Source organism: Hetaerina americana, unplaced genomic scaffold (genome assembly GCF_022747635.1).
Source record: "Hetaerina americana unplaced genomic scaffold, ioHetAmer1.1.p SCAF_9, whole genome shotgun sequence".
Taxonomy (NCBI): Eukaryota; Metazoa; Arthropoda; class Insecta; order Odonata; family Calopterygidae; genus Hetaerina; species Hetaerina americana.
Window position 1 is genome coordinate 76,487,773 of NW_027287538.1, and position 22,084 is coordinate 76,509,856.

General features: G+C 41.2%; 1 protein-coding gene across 1 annotated transcript in view; it reads right to left on the bottom strand.

The window, feature by feature from the left end:
• The window catches only part of wdb (serine/threonine-protein phosphatase regulatory subunit widerborst), a 154,142-nt gene that overhangs the window by 32,647 nt on the left and 99,411 nt on the right, over nucleotides 1-22,084 (bottom strand). Inside the window, exon 2 of the mRNA XM_071597538.1 lies at nucleotides 12,565-12,761. Within this exon, the coding sequence (XP_071453639.1) occupies nucleotides 12,565-12,761 (197 nt within the window). The remainder of the gene's footprint in view (nucleotides 1-12,564; nucleotides 12,762-22,084) is intronic.

A 22,084-nucleotide genomic window follows, 5' to 3' on the forward strand; every position in this document is an offset into this window, starting at 1 on the left:
CACATTACTTGGAATTTATATTTCATGAAGTTACCACTTTTATAATTCTCATTTTTTTAATCTGCATACACATTTAAATTTTCCCAGAAGTGTAACATTTTCCTGGAAAAACGGCCCAAACATTACGGATCAGCAAAAGCAATGTTTCACATCTAGACCACCATTCCTTCTTTCGGCATATGCTGCCAAATGAAACTGATGCATTCCTAAAATGTTTGCTCTAATATATTTATTGCTGTAATAATGGTCTACGAAAAAAATGAAAGACAGAACTGACATCCACACCACACGATGGAAAAAGTTTTAATTTGATAAAGGCAAAATGTTGAATGAAATACTAAAATGTGCCACTGACAAACATTTTAGAGGTTACAGGACGTTACCTTAAATCCAAACAAATCATCCTTTCTGTGGGCAGCTCACCTTTTAACCGAATTACTTTCCTACAGTAAAGACAATGTCCAAAGCAATTTTTACAGAATTCCCAGCTGGGTTACTAAATGACTTGGGATAAGTAGAATAGTTTGACCCTTTTCTATTTCATTCCATTCAAATACACTTACTTGGGATGATTAACTTGCGACTATTTATTTTGCCATGTTGGCATTATCTACAACCATCAACCAAATCAAAAGTAGGATGCTCAAGCTTTGTAGTGGAGGGAAATGGCCCCGCCCATGGCGGAATAACCTCCTGTCTCCCAAATGAGGGCGTGTGGGTGCCGTAATTAGGAAGAATGCTGCGATGATGGAGGATAAAGGGGGAAACTATGGAATCTGTGGAGTGGCGATTTTGGAAAGGAAATGGCGAAAACGTAGCATATTGTCATAAAAAGCAATTTGCAATCACTCGCATTGTTATATTGAGTAATTTTGTACACAATGTTTGTACCTGCATACTTTTATACAGCATTCTGTGAAAAAATAAACATAATTAACTGCTATCAAAGGTGAAAGAATAATTGACGCAGTGTTGGCTCATCCCTGTCCTTTCTCTACTACCTCACCCACAGGCCCCGTCACTCCCAACTCATCCCCTTCATCAACTGCATTGCTCCGTTTAGTTTCCTTTTGCTCAGTCTTGACACCCATCTCCTCCAACCAGTCCCTGGCATCCTTTACGGCCACCTCCACATCCCCAGCCAATGCTTTAAACAATACTGCCCCATCCAAAGCCTTCAAATTGCTCTACATATTCCCCAACAGTAATATACATCACTATCAGATGCATTTTCAAAAATGAATACACACACTTCTCCAGTGATTTATTCAATTGAAGTTAACATAATCATGTGGTCGAATGTTAGCTGAAAGGCTCACATTGGATGCCACAAAAATAGCATATTTAAGTGAAGCCCTCATCCATTTTACTCAAATAGTCACAGCTTTACGTTCCTATGATATAATTACAATACTATTCTACTTGGAAATAGTTCATAACTAATGTTTAATTCTTCTCTCACAATATAAATAATTTACTTGGGAAAGAAAACCTTTTCACTTTAACCACGTGCAAGGTGAATTGTTAACCATTGCTTTAACAAAACCTGATATATTAAATAGTAATCTGTACACTCCAACAGAATATATTTATGAAAGATCCATTTACATACACTTGACACAATCTATTATGTCCAAGAGTTCTCAAATTTGTGTCACCAATTCACACAAATGAAGAGCGCCTCTAGTTCATCATTTGTTCCAACTGCAGTATTATTCTGATAAATAACTGAGGTATGACACACCTTATTGTAATGCAAAAACATGCCATCAATGGATGATGCAAGCAATCAGTTAATGAAATTCTCTCATTGCACACCTTCTGTGCGCTAAAAAACCAATTATAGAAATAATAAATATTCAGTGTAATAAAAAAAATTGGTATTTATCAATTAACTGAGATAAAACAAAATACAGGGCCAAAATATAATGGATAAAGGTGAGCATAGAGGGAGAGAATGAAGAGGTCAGAAAAGATTAAGGATGTAAAAAGTTGATTTGAATTAACATGGCCAAGAGCCGGCCAAAATGGGGAGAAAACACTTCCAATTGCCTGCCTTGCTCTTAAACTCCTTACAAATGACTGGTTGTGGCATCTGCCTCATTGGATGTATAGTTACGGAACTCATAAGTGGCCCTCTTATTTACACATGTTTATGACCCATGAATATGCAGATACTTCACCGACCAAACTGGGCCCTACAGCCTGGAATAGTAGCATGGGCATCAATTGTAATTGGTATTATTGTTACAGTAATTACATGAAATGACATCTGTTTAATTGACATTGTACAAAACACTACATGAAAAATGACATCCACACCCTGGGTAAGGTTTCCAGTTTGCAGAGAAGTACACTATCCAACTCATTCAAATGATGATGGCTGCTTCTTTTGCCCTTTCTATTTCAATGGAAATTAATTCTATATCCGGAGATTTTTTTTAAATGTCGCAATGATCCAAAGAACATTTATACCATATTTTCTAGTAAAATAATACACATCTACTGGTACCTAGGGTGTACACATTTTGTTAAACTGATCTTTAAATAGATAATGCTCACGTTAAAAATTGTGCCAATGTAACAACTGCATAATGATGCACTTTAAAAAAAATTGTAAAGATTTTCATATGAAGTGCAGTGAAATTAATCTTGAAAACACTTCCTATCAAAGAATGAGAAAATACACCAAAACTGGCGTATATCATTTGTTTCAGACTTGAATACACTATTTTTGTATTACCAAACATTTCAGGAAACACTGCATGAAATTAATAAGTAAACTTCAATTCAAAAAATCACTGGAGTTGTGAGTGCATTCATTCTTGCAAACGCATCTTATAGCAATGCATATTCACTCTTGATGTTAGGAGTCTTTTTCATTTTAATGTAACAGCATTTACTTTCACTTTCAAAGAGAGCACACATGACTTCTAAAAATTACAGGGTTAAAATTAAGCGGTGGAACTGTCTATAGATAGAGATTTTAAAGTAAGTTTCCAAGCGTTTCTGGTCAGTTATTCAAGATAAAATTTGCCCAAGACCATGCAGTTTCTATTAATGCAAATGGCAAGAGAAGTTAAATCACCCCAAGAAGAGGTGATATCATTATGAAAACTACAGGTAATCACTTCCTGCCACTGATTTTCCCAGGTTTTGTGCAAAGGATTAGTATAGGCATTTATTAATAGGACTACAATTCCCTACTATTGTTTAATTAATGAGTAACTGTTCAATTAAAAAATGAAACCGATATAGAAGACAATGACCATCTCTACATATGTTAAAATACTCCTACCTTAGAAGCAAGTGATTGGTGTGCAATGATTTTCTTTGTTGATACATATCTAGGTCTAAGATATTTTTGTAGATACATTATTGGGCTGAACAGTACGCTGCAAATTTTATTTCACATTGCCGCTCTAACATGAAGGATGATTCAGAAGGCATTTTGCGAATTACTAGACTATAAATAAATCATTAGGGAAAATTGTATTTATCTGATTACCTACTTAATACGGAGTAATGTGTATGAACCAAAAAGTAGTATGCATATAATAACTTCAAGTGGAATGATTTAATGTTAAGGAAGTTATTTTTTCAGATTCAATTGTGACCAGCCCTATCTATTAGAGCATAGTTAACCTATTATTTGAGCTAGGATAATTAATTGGCTTTGGATGCATCCTAATTGAAAATACTTTTTTATCACAATTAAAAATTTGATAGTTTTTGTTTCATCGTCATGGAATTAAGTTCACCTTTCACATTTTCAAAGACATTAAGTTGATTAGCAAGTTAGGTTGAGTGTTATTTGGCCAAATTTGAGATTTACATTTCTGAAACAAATGCCAGGGCACTTAATGTAAGCTTTTTGTTCATAAAGGATTAATAACCAATATCTAACAAAGGAAAAATGGCAAATGAGGATTACAGTTTACCTCTGAGAACCGATGAAAGTTATATTGCCAACACAGCATATCTTTGGTACTATCCATGGAAACCAAGATTGCGAGATATATAAAGACTTTTGGTTTAGGAAGATTTTGAAAGTCTTGGACCTGATGATGAATGGTTCAGTGAGCCAAAACGCATGGCATAATAACTTGTTTAGTTAGAATTTTTTCTGATGGACAGTGAAGCAGAGAGAGCCATGAGAACCAATAGTGCTGGACTAGAGTGGGGCCTGACCTCTGCGAGCTTATTTCTCCCTCACCTCCATTGTGTTAGCATCATCTTTATCTAATGCAGTGCTGCTGAGCGCTTAAAACATTCAGAGTGTTCTCTGAGCACAAATGAACCATTCCGTTGGTGTTTCGTGCACTTGAGTTTATTTTGCTTCACTTGGCATTCGTACCTGGCTCTGGATGAGATGACTGATTCTACAGCCATAAATTTAATTGAGTGTGACGACAAAAGCAGCCAAAAAGGAGAAGAAGAAACCTTGGCTACTTCATTATCCAACTTAACCTAAATGTAAAGATGCAAGAAGAAATGTACATGAAACAGTATTTCGTTGTGTGTATACTTCTAAGCATTTTGTGCCAGAAAATAATCGTTTCCCTTTAAACAAATTTTTGTAAACCTTGTGCACATTTGTCCTGGGCAAACTTTCACTTTCCAGTCATATCACTTCCTGCAATGAAATCAGTCCACATCCATGAGACTTGGTCTAGGTTGTAGTTGAAAAAATAACTTTTATGCCCACTGAAGCTTTAGTTTTAATTCAGTGGTCGCTTGCCTGCCAGTGAATGCAGATAACAATGCACGTAAAAATCGTACTTCCTGCTAATTGCAAAGTGCACGCCCTGAGATTTGACTTTTGTGTGCACAAAGATCATCAGCTACCCAATTACTTCGGGAGTTGTGCATAGTTTATGGACCTACAGTAATGAGAGAAGGAAAGGTTAGTCAAAGGTGTAAAGGCTTTAAAATGGCTGCACAAGAGTGCAACATGGAGAGTGGAGTGGCGGGCCCAGCCTCCAGAATTATGACATTGTTCAACGAGTGGGCCAAGAACAGTGATCCCATCGACGATTGACTATTAGTGCCCTGGCTCATAAATATCCTCTCAATGGATGCATCACTACTTTCACGATTGCAATAGCATGGCTCGGATACCACACATTGGATGCAGGGTGGCTACCAAACAACACAATGCGCAAAGAAAGTTGATTGGGCGAGCATTTTTGATTACTATGGAGCCTTTAGAAGACCCACCCTGGAGTCCTGACCTTGTGCCCAGCGACTGTTTCCTCTTCTTGCACTTGAAACAGTGGCTTGCTGGGAAATTGTTTTAAGATGACGAGGAACTCAAGACAACCGTGGTCAACTGGTTCAATTCCCAGGGGGCGAATTTCAATTCTGACTGGTTAAAGAAGCTGGTGCTGCATTAAAAATAGTGCTTGGAAGTGAATGACCATTTTGTAGAAAAGTGAAGTAGGTTTGTACATGTAGGAAACTAAAAACCGTTTATTTATTTATTAAACCCAGCATTTAAGAATAAATTATCAACATAGATGCTTTGGATGAATGCAATATGATATAGCAAAGTTAAATGAACACCAAAGTTGAAAATATGAACTGATGCACTTTAACTCTTAATTCGACACCATCGAATTTTGCCCCAGCAGTTAACTGAAAACATAATTCTCTTGTAAAGATAACTTTCAAAGAAATAATCCGAGACTATCATCTTTTGCAGCAGCTGTATACAATGCACGAAGCGTTTTGTCAGCTGTCATCAAAAATCATATTGTACGCTTGTAAATGATATAATAGCTAGATAAAGAATGTGACAGTTTAATTGTTGCTCCTAATTGCAGCGAATGAATCGAAATCTTAATTCTGAAAGAGTGGAACATGTGCTGCCATCCATGTGTGAAAAAAACTTTTTTTTAATTAATTTTTTTCACCTCAAAACTTTCTAGAAGAGTTTATTCAAATCGGATCAAGCCTAGGTTACTTTCTAAATTTTAACAAATTTGTGCAAAAAAATCAGATTTCCTCACTCTAAACCATATTGGCATGATGTGTCCCCCAAACAAAATGAAAAATGATGTGTGAAACAAACAAAATTCTAATTTCCAGATCTCTGCTTCTGTCCCTTCATCCTAGTATCACAATTATGATGATGTACACTTCGTTAACAATTGTTCACAGGATTCTTGGTTGTTTTTCTTTACTAATGTTGACAAGATTTTGTAAGTGAAAACGTCCACTAGCATATGCCAGACCATCCCAGGTGGAGCATAAACCCACATTAATCAGGAATGCCCTTTCCTCAAGCCCTCCTCAAGTTGAAGGTCACAACTTAGGTATCATCAGAGGGGAAATTTAATATTCCACAAATCATCTGATGGAATAACTTTTCATGCCTATTAAATTAGAAAAGATAAACAGAAAAATATTTTCCATCAAAGAAATTTGTGAGATTATGAGGTTCTATCTGGAAAGATTCAGGTCTTACTCTCAGCAAAGGGCGACAAAAACTGTTTACTTGTTCAACAGACAAAAAAGTGTTTTCAAGGTTGATTTGTTATGAAAATAATTAAACTTTTTCTGGTTTCTATCCAACGTATTTGATATGATTTTTACATCATCAACACTCTGTAATGAGTTTTGCACATACAACCATGAGAGAGAAAGTGATTAAAATTCAAACTTTACCAACTATTAACATATTTACGATAACTTTTCTAACGCTCTGTGTCACACCCTAATCGCTTCTTACATAAAAGGTAAATGATCTGGAATATTAGTGAGTCCACAGAAGAGGCCAAAATACTTCAACTAAACTATGTATCAATAGTGTAGTTGAACAATATTACAACAATTGAAAGCTTCTTTATTTTCAGTTGGTTTCACCAAGTGATCAACCTTCAAACCAAACATTAGATCTCAGAGTACAGCGTTTAGTTTCTTACTAAGGGGTGACTGACTGATTGAACCTCATGAATTATTGAAAGTAAACCATACTTAATAATATAATTTAAACTCTTGAGATCCATGTGCTTTTGTTTGAAAGATTAACCCCTTCAGCTTCTCCGAACTTATCCATTTTACTTTTATCACTAATTTATATCACCCATGAATATATTACACTATTAATTAATTATGTCCGGAGTAAAAGGAAAATAATCAAATCTCCATCGGATGTACAAATTTACAAGAAATCACACCATCGGCGTGCGTGCCTGCCATTAACAAAACAACCTCTCAATTTATCGCAATCCTTCGGGATGAACATACTTCTTCTTTCCTCTTTTTAAGAAGGACTTGCTTTTACACCTTGTTTCCCATTGTCCATCTTCATCGATGCCTCGTATTGATGTGCTGGCCAGGACATTTGAAACAAGTATTTATTTCTGGCAGCCTGCAGCAGAGGGGGGAATTCTGGGATAGTGTTCTATTGCGAGAAAGTCTTTTCATTGGAATCAAGGGAGGTAGAAATAATGCAGGGCATAAGAGAAGGGACTACTGCGCCAGTTTGTTTTGTGAGGTTTAAGGATATGAAGATGGAAGCCTGATATGCCATTGCCTACCCTTTAAAAATGAAGGCCACAGAGGGGTCACACACACTTCAAGGCCTCAGCCAATGGATGGAGTGCTGATGCACTTCAAGAGCTCGCTTTCTCCGTGTGTCTCCACCAAGGAAGAGATGAGGACACCCCTGGGAAATTCTGACACTGTTGCCAGGACTTAAACCCAGAACCTATGGGTAGGAAGACATGAGCCTGAACAAGCCACTGCACGGCCGTCTGACCAACAGGAGGGTGGGGCCATCTGTGAGCGCTCCTAGGAAGCTGATAGAATACACCGCCTAATGTGCATCACTTTCAAATACTTACGGTGGAACCATCTTACATAAATACAGTTTGCTCTCGTGAATCTTTTCGGCAGCGTCATGTGGCTCCAATTGAAAACAAACCCATGCGGTTCATGCAAGATTAATTTCTGTGCATAGCGTTACATGTCATTGCTATGTAATAATGTAATCACACACAGAGCCCATGGTACTAAACACGTGCAAAAATATCTCATACACTTTGGGGTACCAGCATACCATGTGAACCTCTCAAACGAGCCGTCTATGGATACAAATGACAATAGAATCACCCATTTCAAGAGGCACTTCTCCAAATCCAAACAGCTTTTGCACTGCAGGCAGGATAATTTCATTTTGGTTACAACATAACTACCTCCAGTTAAACCATTGAAGTTGTAAATTACAACTAGCATTTTCATCTGAGGAGTAGAATTCCTGGATGTCAAAGTAATTGAAGATGAGATTTGAAAAAATTTGAAACAACTACTGACTTATTACTCAATACTGGCAGTACCAATGCTACAATAACATTATTAGCGCCCCATCAGACATGACTCCAAAACCTCATATTAAAAAAAAATTGACAGGTAAGCAATGAAGAATGCCAGTGATTTTCAAATATAATTATAAAAGAAATATGTACTGATTACATTAGTACACAACAATCAAACTACATTTTCCATTAAGGTCATAAATTCAACAGGAAATCCTTAAAAATTCTCCTCTTACAAATCACTAGAAGAAAATCATCAACTATTACAAGTTACCCTGGACCCAAACTCAGACACCACACACACGTATATTCAACTGCCTTGGCAGGTGGACTTGCTCAGAAGAAATATGGCTCATTTTAAAGTTGGCTGCTTCAATAAAATTCTATAGTTATTTAATTTGAAAAGAGATTTGTTATGCACTGATTACAATTGATACAGCCCCCCTTAATCCAAAAAACACATTAAATACAAGTACTTATGCCTTATCTTTTCACCACATACATGACACACTCCAAAGAAACTGCGGGAGATGCCGCAACAGTAACTTTTAACGGAGTCATCCGCTAATGTGCATTTCAATGCAACAATTCCAAAGAAACTTTCCAAGGAAGGTTTATTTGGAAATTTGTCAAGGTATAAACAGCCTAAGTGTTTAAAAGTTGGCTTTAACCTCGTGGACAGTGGCGCGTCGCGTACGACTACGAATGCCTGTGACATTGTGTGTACGGTATTTCGTCACAACATCTTGTTCCTTCAAAAGCCCCAAAATTTCAGAGTTTGAGAGGACGCCTCGGTAGCTTAAGTGGCTAAAGCACTCGACCGGATATTGAGGGATCTGGGTTCGAATCCCAGTCAAGGCGAATGATTTTTACACTCTGAAATTGTGGCATTGTACATGACACACTCTAACTAATGGAAGTATTCACTTCACAAAGCTATTTCCTGGGGCATTTTGCCAAACTAAATAATTTACAAAGTCATTTTTCCAACAATATTCTAGCACAACTAGGTTTCACACTCTAAAAATTAATAAATAAATCTTTTCACTGAAGTGAAATTAAAAGTCCAATCATATGGTACCTTTGGTGATCTATACGTTCAAGCACTGGCAATTTCAGGAAAATAATAGAGAGTCATAAGGCAAAACAGACTCGTTAGAATGGAGTCATAGAGGGTGTAAGAAATGATGTTGGCGGAGATGGTTACAGAAATAAAATGAGGAAATTTGGTCAGATCCTCCGTGAACATGCAGAAGGGACACTGGATAACATGGTCAGCAGCTCCCTCTTCATACAGGGTGTCCTTTGTCTTCGATTGCAAGGAGGATTACAGACCATGGAATATGTAGATGATCTCATATTAGCGGCTGCAACAGCACTGAAGCTGTACTGAAGAATGCCATTTATGAAATAAAGATAGTGAACAAGTGACTTCAAGCCTTTACCTAGAATTATCTCCAAAAAAGTGGAAGAGTTCAAGATGGTGGGGAAGAGAGCATTCTCAGACACTGCCTTCATTGTCGATAGTGCAGACGTGAGATCAGCTTTCGGGTAGAAATACCTGGATGTAACTAGGTCATGGGACTAGGGGATGTTGAAGAAGGAAGGAAAAGAATACTTATCCCTGACATGGCCAGATGCATAAATAGAAGCCACAGTGAAACCAATTTTTTTCCTTCAAATTCTATCGGGCCATGTAGTCTAGTGGTACTTACACTAGAAGACCCTAGAAGTGATGATGGATTGCAGATGCTGTGAAGAGGATGACAAGGCAAAACATACAGAACTAACATGCAGAAAGTGGGAGGAAGAGAGAAGAACATGCTTTTCAATAATGGGGAGATAGACAATGGACTATGTTGTGGAAAAAGATCATAGATGAAAGGAATGTCTTGAGATGTGAGTAGTCTGGAGAGAGCCAAGGATGTGGTAACACTATTAAGATTAGACCCAGCCTTGGTGTGAAAGCTAAGGGGAAATTTTTTAGTCAGTAAAAACCTGACACTACCAACAATAGAAGCTGATTCGTGTCTTAGAAAGAGTTTCAACCGCCTGATAAAAAAAGGACACAAAGAAAAACTTTCAATTAAAGTTAGAGCCTTCATTCTGATTCACCAACAATCTTTGACACTGAGAACATGCAAACGACAAACAAAAGAGGAAAGCTCTACCTTTGGTCATGCTTTTAGCACACTCTAATGGTAATTCAATACATAGTTCAACTAATTCACATAGGGAGGCTAATTGACATTTTTAATTGACTACTATTCATGATCTAATTGTAAAATAAATAAAAGGTCAGATTACGCTTATTAAGACTTTGTGAGAAAAATTCTTGATATTGGAGGTATTTCATTAAGATAGGTAGGCCCACATTTTCTAACTAGCTATGTTTTTGTGGCATTTGCTCTAATGATGTGTGGAAGGATATATCTCATGATTGCCAGAGCGGACTAAAATTATTTTCACATTTACAGGGTTGCACCCAAAAGTGGTAGGACTGATTTTCTCTTGCGCGAACGGAGCGGTGGAGGGGGGTCTGCCTGGCAGGGTAAGGTGGAGGGGGCTCTTAGTAACAGACCGACACCAACCTCAGTCGCCTGCGGGCTGTCGTTGAGTGAGGACACCGTTTTTAGTGAAGCAACTTTTTTGCCCGCGTCGAAAAACAAAATGAATCTGAATTTAGAGCAACCTTATTCCGTGAAGTTTTGTGCGAAACTCGGGAAGACGGCAACTGAGACCCTCGATATGATCAAGCAGGCTCATGGGGACACTGCCTTAAGCCGTTCCACAGTATTTGAGTGGCACAAGCTGTTTAAAGAGGGTAGGGAGCTCGTTGAAGACGACCATCGCTCCGGACGGCCGTCGACGGCAAGAACCGACACGAATGTGGACAGAGTGAGGACACTGCTGAACACAGACCGACGCTTAACCAGTGGAGAAATTGCAGACGAGTTGGGTCTGTCTGCATCCAACGTCCAACGCATTATTTCACAGGATTTGGCCATGCGCAAGGTGTGCGCCAAGATGGTGCCGAAAATTCTGAGTGTCGGCCAACAGGCAACGCGTGTGCGCATTTCCGAAGAAGTGCTAGCCAATTTGCACCGAGATGAAAATTGTTTGGACAATGTGATAACTGGTGATGAAACATGGGACCCCGAAACGAAAAGACAATCCGCGGAATGGCACACTTCCGCGTCCCCACGTCCAAAAAAGGCTCGCCTGAGCAAATCAAAAATCAAAACATTGTTGCTTGTGTTTTTCGACCGTCATGGAGTGGTTCACAAGGAGTTTGTCCGACCACGGGAGACTATGAATGCGAACTTTTACGTGCAGGTGCTCACCCGCCTCCGAGAACGCGTGAAAAGAGTCCGACCGGCCATCGCAAACTGCTGGGTGCTTCATCATGACAACGCGCCGTGCCATAGCGCGCTCGTCGTCAGACAGCTCCTGGCCAAATACGGCGTTGCCACGTTGCCGCACCCGCCCTATGCTCCCGATATGGCACCACCGGACTTCTTCTTCTTCCCCCTGATGAAAAGACAGCTCAAGGGACGACGTTTTGACTCGATAAAGGCCGTTCAAGAGGCTTCGACGAGGGTCATCAACGGCATCCCCATAGAAAATTTCCAGCGGGCGTACGGGAAATGGGAGCAACGTTATACTAAGTGTGTAGCAGCTCAAGGAGCATACTTTGAAGATTATTAAGTCGATGCAAGTATATCGTCAATAAAATTCTTGTAAAAAAATCAGTCCTACCACTTTTGGATCCGACCCTGTATAAAGCATGATTTGATTGATGAAATTACCCCTAACTGCAAAAGTGAAGAGTGAACATGAAAGAACTATTAATATCTCACCGAGAAATGGCCTCGAGCATAGTCACATACCACACCCACATTTTGGCCAGATAAGTACCAAAAAATTCCACACCTGCCAATGCCGGATGTCCACGACGAGAGGTTGAGGCAAGGAACTACAGAAAACAAACATACATTTACATTTCCCCCAAACCACCACTCCTGTCTCCTCCACTAATCCATTCTTCACGTCTTCATAATCCACAATGGAAGGGACCAGCCATCAACAACCATGACCGTGGCATATGAACCCAACCATTCCTTCCCAGCCCCACTCCCCTCCCTCCCTTCGCCCCTCTTCCCCCTCCTTCACACCCCAACACACTCTGGGATGCTCAAAAATTTAAACTAAGCAACAGCATCATCAACAAAAATCAACGCACCATTTTTATAACCTCTGGATAGACTGGCTCAGTGAGCACCCCACGGCCAGCTGTGATGTAATCAACCAGTTCATTTAGCGTTGCCCTCTTTATCTCTTTGCCCTTCAAGTCGGCCACTGGGTCCATGAAATCAAATCCCACACAGCACTGACGGAGTTTCCGCATAAAAAGGTCTTCTTGCTCTGAAGTGGGCACATCTGCAAGGAAAGAGATAAAAAGATCAGTGATTTAAGGGGAGAGCGGTGGATACTAAGACACACACCACCTGAATGTTCATACGATGTGCACGTTTGAATGTGCAAACTTACACATCATATGAGTATCGTTTCAAACAACTCCTTTCACGTGCACAGAAGAGAGCTTTCGAGAAACTTTTACAGGTAAGTTACGAAAAATATACACCTCTTGGAATTATAATGAGAATTCCAGTGGACTTATAATGATTACATATTTTTGAGGATAGTCTTCTGTTTAACATACGGTTTTTAAATGAACACTGAACAACTACTTCTAACTTCATCTAATAAAACGCAAGCCACGTCCTCCACTTCAGCAAACCCTTCTTCAATTCCACCACCTCCCTTCACTCCATTCAATATGCCCATTCTGTTGCCCCTTCCTTCCGCAACTTACTCGAGTAACGCCCTCCCCTCTACATACATGTATCAGCCTCCCACATTCCATTACCGATCAAAATGCCTTGCAACCACTTTTCTCACCACCCTATCCTTAATTAGATACACATCATTAATTATTTTTAAGACAATAATTTTTAGGAAGCAGCAAAATCAACTGGAGATGTGACCAACGGCATAGTGTGAGCCAATCCAAGATGGTTTTCAACGGGAGATTCAGAGAACTGAGAGAGAAACCACATGATGCCAAAAGCAAGTGATGAATGCCGACGGAGGCTTCACTTCATGTCCTCCATTTAAAGACAAAAATGGCACATTTCGCTACTGTTCATCACAACATTATGTCTTACTACCCAAATAAAAAAATATATACACGTACTCTTTGCTTTTAGGTTTCACTTCGTAGAATTATGTGATTTCCACATTCAAGGAGTTTGTGATATTCCACAGACTTCATTTTGTGAATGAATTTCATACCTGATGATGCAACAAGTCGGTGAAATGCAATGTATCTTAAAATTAAGTCTGTGGAATATTACAAAGTCCTTTCATAGAGACGTAAAAAATTATGCAACAATTTCAGAGTGTAAAAATCATTCGCCTTGACTGGGATTCGAACCCAGATCCCTCAATATCCGGTCGAGTGCTTTAGCCACTTAAGCTACCGAGGCGTCCTCTTAAACTCTGAAATTTTGGGGCTTTTAAAGGAACTAGATGTTATGACGAAATGCCGAAAAATTTATTCTTTGGAGAAAAAATAATATTTAATTTGGAAAGAGTAATAGAAAAAACACCGCCATAAAGAAGAGAGATATGCATGGAGTAAGACTACCAAGGGAATAGGATTGGCTCAAACAAACTCCAGTTTTTCCCTCTTTTCTACATGTATTCCCAGCAAAAAAAATCTTTTCTTTCAAATTCATCAAATGCCATTGGAAAAGGGAGTCACTAACAGGCCTTAACTTACACTCTTCATCAGCTAATTGCAAATATCAACGTTCAATAAGTTACAGAATATACCACATTATTTATTTAATCAATTTGAACCTAGCAGTACCTCAACTTTTTACACCCTTATTTCTGTAACAATTTAAACATTTTATAGTTGTAATTCAGAAGGTTTCTTCACAGCACCATCCATTACCAACAGTCACCGAGGGTCACACCAACCTCCCCCTCGCTATAACAGCAGAGCCATTCAGACGAGCCTGATTTGCAGTAATTGTGGATCTACGATTAGTAGCCTTAATTTTATGAGTGCAATGCAGAGCTCAAAAGTGGTAATGAAAATGCATAGGCAGACGAATTCAATTTGGCCCAATAACAATGACCTCACACGAGAAACCCCTACATTTCACTCCCCACAGTCACCACTTATGCAGCAGCATTCAATCATTGTAAAATTAGTATTCAAAGCAGCGAAAAACCCAAAATAATTCCGGTGTATATATTCACGTGCACACATTAAAATTGGGTTGAAGAAAAATTGAAATAAGGTTTAAGTTCAATAACTAAAATAAGTATCGGTGGCGTGAGCACGGGGAATGTTAGTCCGAGTATAGTGTGTCCAGGTAATTGATCGCGTATCACATTTTTCGGGGACGGGGGCCGTGATTTGTCGGAATCACAACCGACCACGAAACAGTCGAGCCATAGTCATGCGGGTTGCCTACGCCCAGCATGGAAATTAACAACGCGGGCCCCGGTTCCTTTCACTTTAATTTGCATCATTCTCGATGCGAATCGATCAAAATTCGAGGGGGCGAGTTCATACTGAAGTGGGCTCGTAATTCTAACGTGATTCTATATTCCTGAGCCAGAAAATGCTGCCTCAATGAAATCCGCACATACATACAGAAGACACTGCACGCGGTGCTACAAATGAGCGTCCTGAACAGCGGTAGCGGTGGCACTTGTCGAGAAAACTTAAGCATTTCATCATTTGCATAAACATCGCATATCCCCAGACCGCGTGAAATTAAGATTCCAACGTAGACAGTTAATAAAAATAAGATAATACATTTCGCACCAAAAGCAGACCTCTCCACAATGCGAGGATAAACGTTACGGATGTCTACGGCGAAGCGAGAAAAGGGCAATTTTGGATGATCAGACAGCAGGCTTGCCTTGGACACTCTCGCCGCACTGAAAGAAGAATTGGGAAACATCGCAGCTCATAGGGAGATTTTACTACCCACTTTTATGTACCTATTAAAATTTTTATCGATGATGATACATAAACGAAGGCTGCTCACCTTATGGCATTCATGTAATATGAAGCATAGAAAAAACAATGCCTTTTATTGGAAGTTAGTCGCTAAAATGGCAAAATCAATTCGAGGAACTCTTCGCGTAGGTGGCTGGTCGAGTGTTTTTTTTGCTCGGGAGATTGAAACCACGACGAGGTGTGGCATTACGGAACCAAGACTGCGACGCACACGCACTATTAACACGTCCCCAATGGCAGTGATACTCTTCAAGTACACCCTGCCGTTCCTCTTTCCCTAACTGAGAGCCTTGGCCTTTTCATTCCGATTTATTATTCTCCCGTTTGTAAATCAAACCAATAAACATTACAGCGTGTATAATGGAATAATCATTAACCGACCAAAGGAAAACTATCATAGTTTAGTAGAATAAGAATGGTGAGCACCAATGTGAATAATCCCCCGGAATGCAGCCTGGAAAAGTGATGGCAAGTACACTCTTATGCATTTATAAATGAATAGAACTGCAATTTAAAATAAAATCACCGATGTGTTTTATTTTTTAATTACTGAAAATGTTCATTCGCAGTGGTGATAAGAGATAGATTGGGATACAAACTATAACGAATATTAAGTTGAATTTAGATCTAACTCGAATTCTTAAGTAATGAAACAGGAACGGGGACTCAAAATTGAGGTTTAAATAATGAGGGGAGAAAAATATGATTCGACCAACATATTTGGGATTTGACCCCACACTGGTATTTTTTAATGAAAAACATATCAATGAATATTACGTAAATATATCCCAAGGCAAGCAAACATTTTCACCGCCGGGGAAAATTGTGGAAGCGAACGTGACACTGGTGGATTGTCAAAAACAAACGAAATGCTGTCAGTCGAGTCAGCACGAAAAATGAAACATTGGCGAATGCGAGGAATTACATCACTTGAAGTGATTCGAGCACTTGGCGAAGGGCACCGGGGGCATGGCAACAGGTGGGACAAAGGGTACGAAATACTGCGTGGAATCTCCTGCAACATCGCCATTGGTCAGACGAAGGACAGACTAGCCATTCCGTTCCTACCCCACTCTCGTCATGCTATTTCACTGCATGTCTCGCGTCCCCCCCCCTCTCCCCTTCCAAGAGAGTCCTCCGGAGGCGCCCCTCTGGCCTCCCCTTCGTCACCTGCAGAACTCTTCCCCATCCCCAACGCTTCCCTCAGCCGATCCCTCGTCGACGTCTCGCTGGAGTCCAACAACCTTTCTCCTCCTCGAAATCCACTTCCTACCAAACCAAGACCTTAGGATCCCTGTCCTACACGTTATAAATCTCCACATTAATTAATATCTTAGAGACTTAGGAACACGCTTTTGCCATCAGAAGGACTTTCGTGAATGCATGAATGGGACGCATGCATGCGTGAGTGTACATACAGACGACCAAAAGATGAATTAAGGATTCAGTTCACTCTCCACAGCAATATCGCCAATCATCCTCTGGGCTCGGTTGCCCTGGGAGTTCCTGCGATTGCGACCTACCCACCCCCCATACATTTCGACAACATTTAGAGAACTTTGGTTTCAACGATCGATTCAAGACGGAACGGCATCACGGCACAAGATGGGAAGCCTGTCGAAGCATTGGCTCAGATTTACGACAATCAATGGATTCAATCAGCTAACTTTGACGGTATAATGATAACAAACTGGGTCAGGATGGATTCCAAGACAAGTCGATGACACAAACCTGGAGGATTTCAGTTCATAAAGCATAAAAACCATAAATACAGTTAATCACCAGAAAGAAGGTTTAGTAAGTGATAGTTCACCCAGTACTAAGCCCGGCGGCGTGTATCACATCGGGGCGGGGGATGGGCAGTTCCTTTCCCTGTGACGGTTATGGTTTCCCAGGAAGTGAAGCAGAGGGTGCCCAGAGAGACTTGCCCACGAATCGTACCCGGGCCCTTCGGACAGTAGTCCAACGCTCTAACCCAGGACTACCACGTCCCTTAGAATTTCTAAGAAGAACCAACAATTTTGTGAATAGACCTGAGTACAGAGCTATTAATGCTTGCTTTGGGGCCACCATAAAATTATGGACATGTACTACGCCCACTTGTGGTAAAAAGGCCCTTTGGTGCTTTCCCAACGTACACTCGAAGCGAACTCTTTCCGACATCTCCTCCAGGAGTTAATCCGGAGTACTGCCGACGTTTCGGGGGGCCACCGAGGGTTTTCCTACAGGGCGAGCATCATCTCCGGGGCCCTCGACACGAGTCGCCCCTCGAAGCGTCAGCTTTTATACTGAACTTAACCCATGGGGGAGGAGACCCCCCAAAAGAGTTCGCTATATATCCCTGATATCCTAAACAAGCAGCATAAATGATTGATTTGTTGCCCTCATCAACACATCAATAAAACCTCCAAACTCTCCGATTTAATGATCCATAAAACATTTGTCCTCGGTAATATTAAGAAGCAATGTTGCACAACCTGTGCCAGTGGTTCTTACAAATCCGTCACAGGCTGGCCAAGCTACTGGCGGTGGGATCCGTCATCCGAAACAACTGCGAAGGGAAAACCAATGAAGAACTGCATTTGCATCCGAAACGAGACGGCCCAGGAAATTCAGGGAAGGGTGGATAGGTGGGGGTGTCTCCTCCCCCTTCCTCTCTCTCTGGGGTGCTCTCGCACCACCCACGGCATCGCCCATAAATTACAATGCATTTCCTCCTCTTTCCCACCCCCTGCTCCGAGGAAGGGCGAACGCGAGGCACGCCAGTGACGACACCTGATGGACGTGAATTGGGGGGGGGGTTGGAGCCAGCCGCACCCGCCGCGCCCTCTCTCCTCTGCGAACACGAGCATCCACGGCGACTCTTTAAGAGAGCATCCCTTTATGAGACAACATGCATACGGGGGTTGAGTAATAAAGTGAGCCGAACATTTTTATTCCCTTTATGTGTTCTAGAATTTAATTTTATTCCTTATAGAATAGCAGTATATTGAGTGCATGTTTAATTAATTGGACTCGGTACTGCGTCTGTAGCAGCCGTTTCAAGTTGGAATGTTCTAACAGCGACGAAGGAGATTGCATGCGACGCTGCATTGATCCGATGCTCCGTTTGGTCAGCCGAGGCCACAGCACAGTGATGTCAAAGGAGCTCGCGCGGAGACTGCTCTTCTCGATTACTTCTCTTCCGTGGCTTACGCCTTGAAGACTGATTTAATGGTTATTGGGGTAGTCAATCAATTATACCCTCACAGGAAGGCGGCACTCCAGTCACCCCACTTGCGGAAGCACATAAGGACACCGACGCCTTGGCGAGAGAGAATATCGTCGAATGACGAACGATGAGAGAAGGATCAGAAACACGCGGCTATTTAATTGGGTGGCACGCGCACGTTGGTCGCTGAAAAATTGCAGTTGAGGCGTGTTTGTGCGCGGTGGGTCCTGCGAAAAGCAACGCGAAATCAGTGCGATTGCCTCGCGAAAATCAGTGCGATTGCCTCGCGAAAATCAGCACGATTGGTGTTCCTCACCCTTCCTTAAGACCTTAAGCTACGGTCTGGATTGCGCCTACGTCGCCGAACTCCAATAGCTGTCTCCAATTCCTCAGGCGACACATTGATTACGTACATCAAAGCCTTCCCCTCCCACTCTAACAGAGTCCAACCTCGCTGACAATCAGACAACAAACGGTGAAATGAAAGCATCAACTCCGGCCCCCGCACGGCCCCTACGTACTACCTACCTACCTACCCTACCCCCCCCCCCCCCCGGCAACAAAGTGAGCCATGGGTGAATGACGTCATATCTTCGGAAGCTTGCAGCGCTGCTAGCGGGCGTTCGTGAGCCCGTCATCAGCGCCAAAAGCGCCATTCGGGCCGCGCAGCCTGGATTTCCCTGTCCCTCGGCGTGAAGAAACACTTTCGCGGAGGGATTTTCTTCTCATCAATAGAATCAGGCGAAGTGAACATGTTTTAACTTTCAACGGCGGCCGCTGACGCAATTTCAAAATACAATCAACGGAGTTGGTGCGACGGGCGCACACACACACCGACGAATTGCACATCAAGCTTATAATAAAACGTAAAATTGAATACATTCGATGATTTAAGGCTTAACTTTGTGGAAATCCATTGTCACTGAAGTAAAACAACCTGAGTATGACGCCGATGCGTCGAAACTAGTCGTACCTAATATAATTGGTGGAAATATACATTGTTTTTTTACTTCAGTGATAAAAATTGAATTTTTGGACGATAAACTATACGAACGAAATGCATGGTAAATCTTTGCTGAACAGCCCTCGTGTTTGCGAAACTGGGCATCGACTCCGAAGAGAGATCTAAGCCTGAGCAAAACTCGAAGGTGCATACATTTTTGGGAAGTCTCATCTCTCCATTACAACACGGTCAACAGCTCTCACCCCAACACCGTTCGACCTCTTGTGGTGGCGAGAGCAACAATTGCGAAGAGCCTCCGAATAGGTCAGCGGTAGAGCAGGGGGAGTGGTTCGAATTTAACTCAGCAGTGCACGCAGGGAGACGAATTCGCAAGGCCGGACTCCTCTCTGCGTGGAGAGAGGACGCTGACCCATACATTACGAATCTATCCTCGGCGATACACAAACTAAGTTCTCAGCGGTTCGGTCATAACATCGAAAAAAATTTAAGGAAGTGGAGCAAAAGGAATGTTTCCCGGGAAAGTTACTGCAAACTTCGAAGCGAAATGCGCTGATTAACGTTCGGAGTGTTTTAACCTCGTAAGAGATGCGCGCGCAGGTGTTTATCAAGATTACACGTTAATTTAATGGTCCTACTTGTGTGCTCATACAGAACCTCCCGAAGACAATATTAATGTTACAATACGTCGCTATTTTCAATACTTCGCAGAATATGATGCCCAAGAGTTTAACATCAACGCTGCAGCATCTGCTTCTTAGAGGACCGCTATACATGTTCTCACTGTAAGAATATTTATTCACAACTCTCTTATTCAAATTTAATTATGAAAATGAGAGACGTTTTTGTGACTCCTTTGAGCATTGTGCCTTCTTTTTCACATGTATCTAATTTGTCACTCATTTCAATTCATTTTCGTCGACAGTCATTTTTTACCACAACGAAAATTTCCATGCAATGAATGCATTCCGAACAGGTCAACTTTGAGGATTTCAGGTGTTATCCGGTGATTTTGGCGGCGTAATGGTGAGGGGAAGGTGGGACAAAAGAGTCTACGCCAGGTGCGGAAGTTATGAGTGGACAGCAGTTTAAATTTTTCCCATTGAAAAAAATAAAATAAATAAATAAATATATATATATATATATATATATATATATATATATATAACCATAAACACAGTAATCAACCCGAAGGTCGGTTTAGTAGGTGATGGTCGAGTTCACCCAGTACTAAGCCCGACGGCGTATGAAATTCACACATCAGGGTAAGGGGGGCCAGTTCCTTTCCCTGAGCCGGTTATGGTTTCCCAGGAACATCTGGTACCCGAAAAATCACATAGCTTGGGTGTAGCTACAGGTGCCCAGAGTGCCTTGCCCGGGAATCGAACCCGGGCCCCTCCGGTCAGCAGTCCAACGCTCTACCCCCAGGACTACAACGACCCATATATATTATACACACACACACACAACATATAATGTCCTGACGAAAATAATTCGTCTCACATGTATTCTCGTCTCAATCAAGTCCACGCTGCAATGGGATTCTTTTCAAATCCAAACCAAATTCAGCCAAAGGGTTTTCGATTGAAACATAGCATTATTTTTCCCTTTCGTAAATACTTCCAAGTCCAATTACGTGACAAACAAAATATAATTCAAAACTGATCAGTCCGACGAGAATCAAACGTCACACGCTTTATCAGCCTTATTGCGTGGGAAATTTCTCAATCTGGGTTATCGCGAACTTAAAAAAAAAAGGATTTCTTCTGCCGAACATGCGTTATTACATGAATCTGCATTATTGCTAGGCACATATGTAGGAAAAGCGTAATGAAATTTGCAGTTTCTGGGAGCGGATACGGATTAAAATCACAATAACAAATACGGAAGGCGGATGAGAAAATGGAGTGTAGAAGCATTACCAGGAAGGAAAGGGATGGAGTACCAAGAGGCACAAGAAAAATCTATGATTGACTACAAGGAGACGGGTACAAAAGAAAAAGATGGACACCTCATAGGTGAGATACTGAAAACCGCAAAGGATACGTAGATGACTGTAAATGGGAAAAGAAGGTTAAACCATGGATAAAACTATCCGGCTGCAGGATACAGAAGTAAGAATATAGAGATAGGGAAGGAAAACTATCAACTGAACCATGAAAGAGTCCGAAGTGATGGGAGGAATAGAGAGAGAATATAGAGGGAACGAAGCAGAGGATAGGCTGCCTCGGAGGCGGAGGTAAGAGGAGAGGAAAGTAGTGCAGGGCGGATCAAATGGGAGAGGCGTGCGCAAGGCGGAGGGAGAGCTGGGGTAGCCAGACACGAGACCAGTCACAGAGAGAGAGAGAGAGAGCTATGGCCAGCTCAAAATGAGGTTCAAGAGGAAGTGCCCTTGCTCTTGACTTGGAGAGGGCATTATGGGAATGCTACGAAGTCGGGCGGGGCGGAGGGAAGTATGGGAGAGGCTAGAGGAGGTTGCGTGGAAA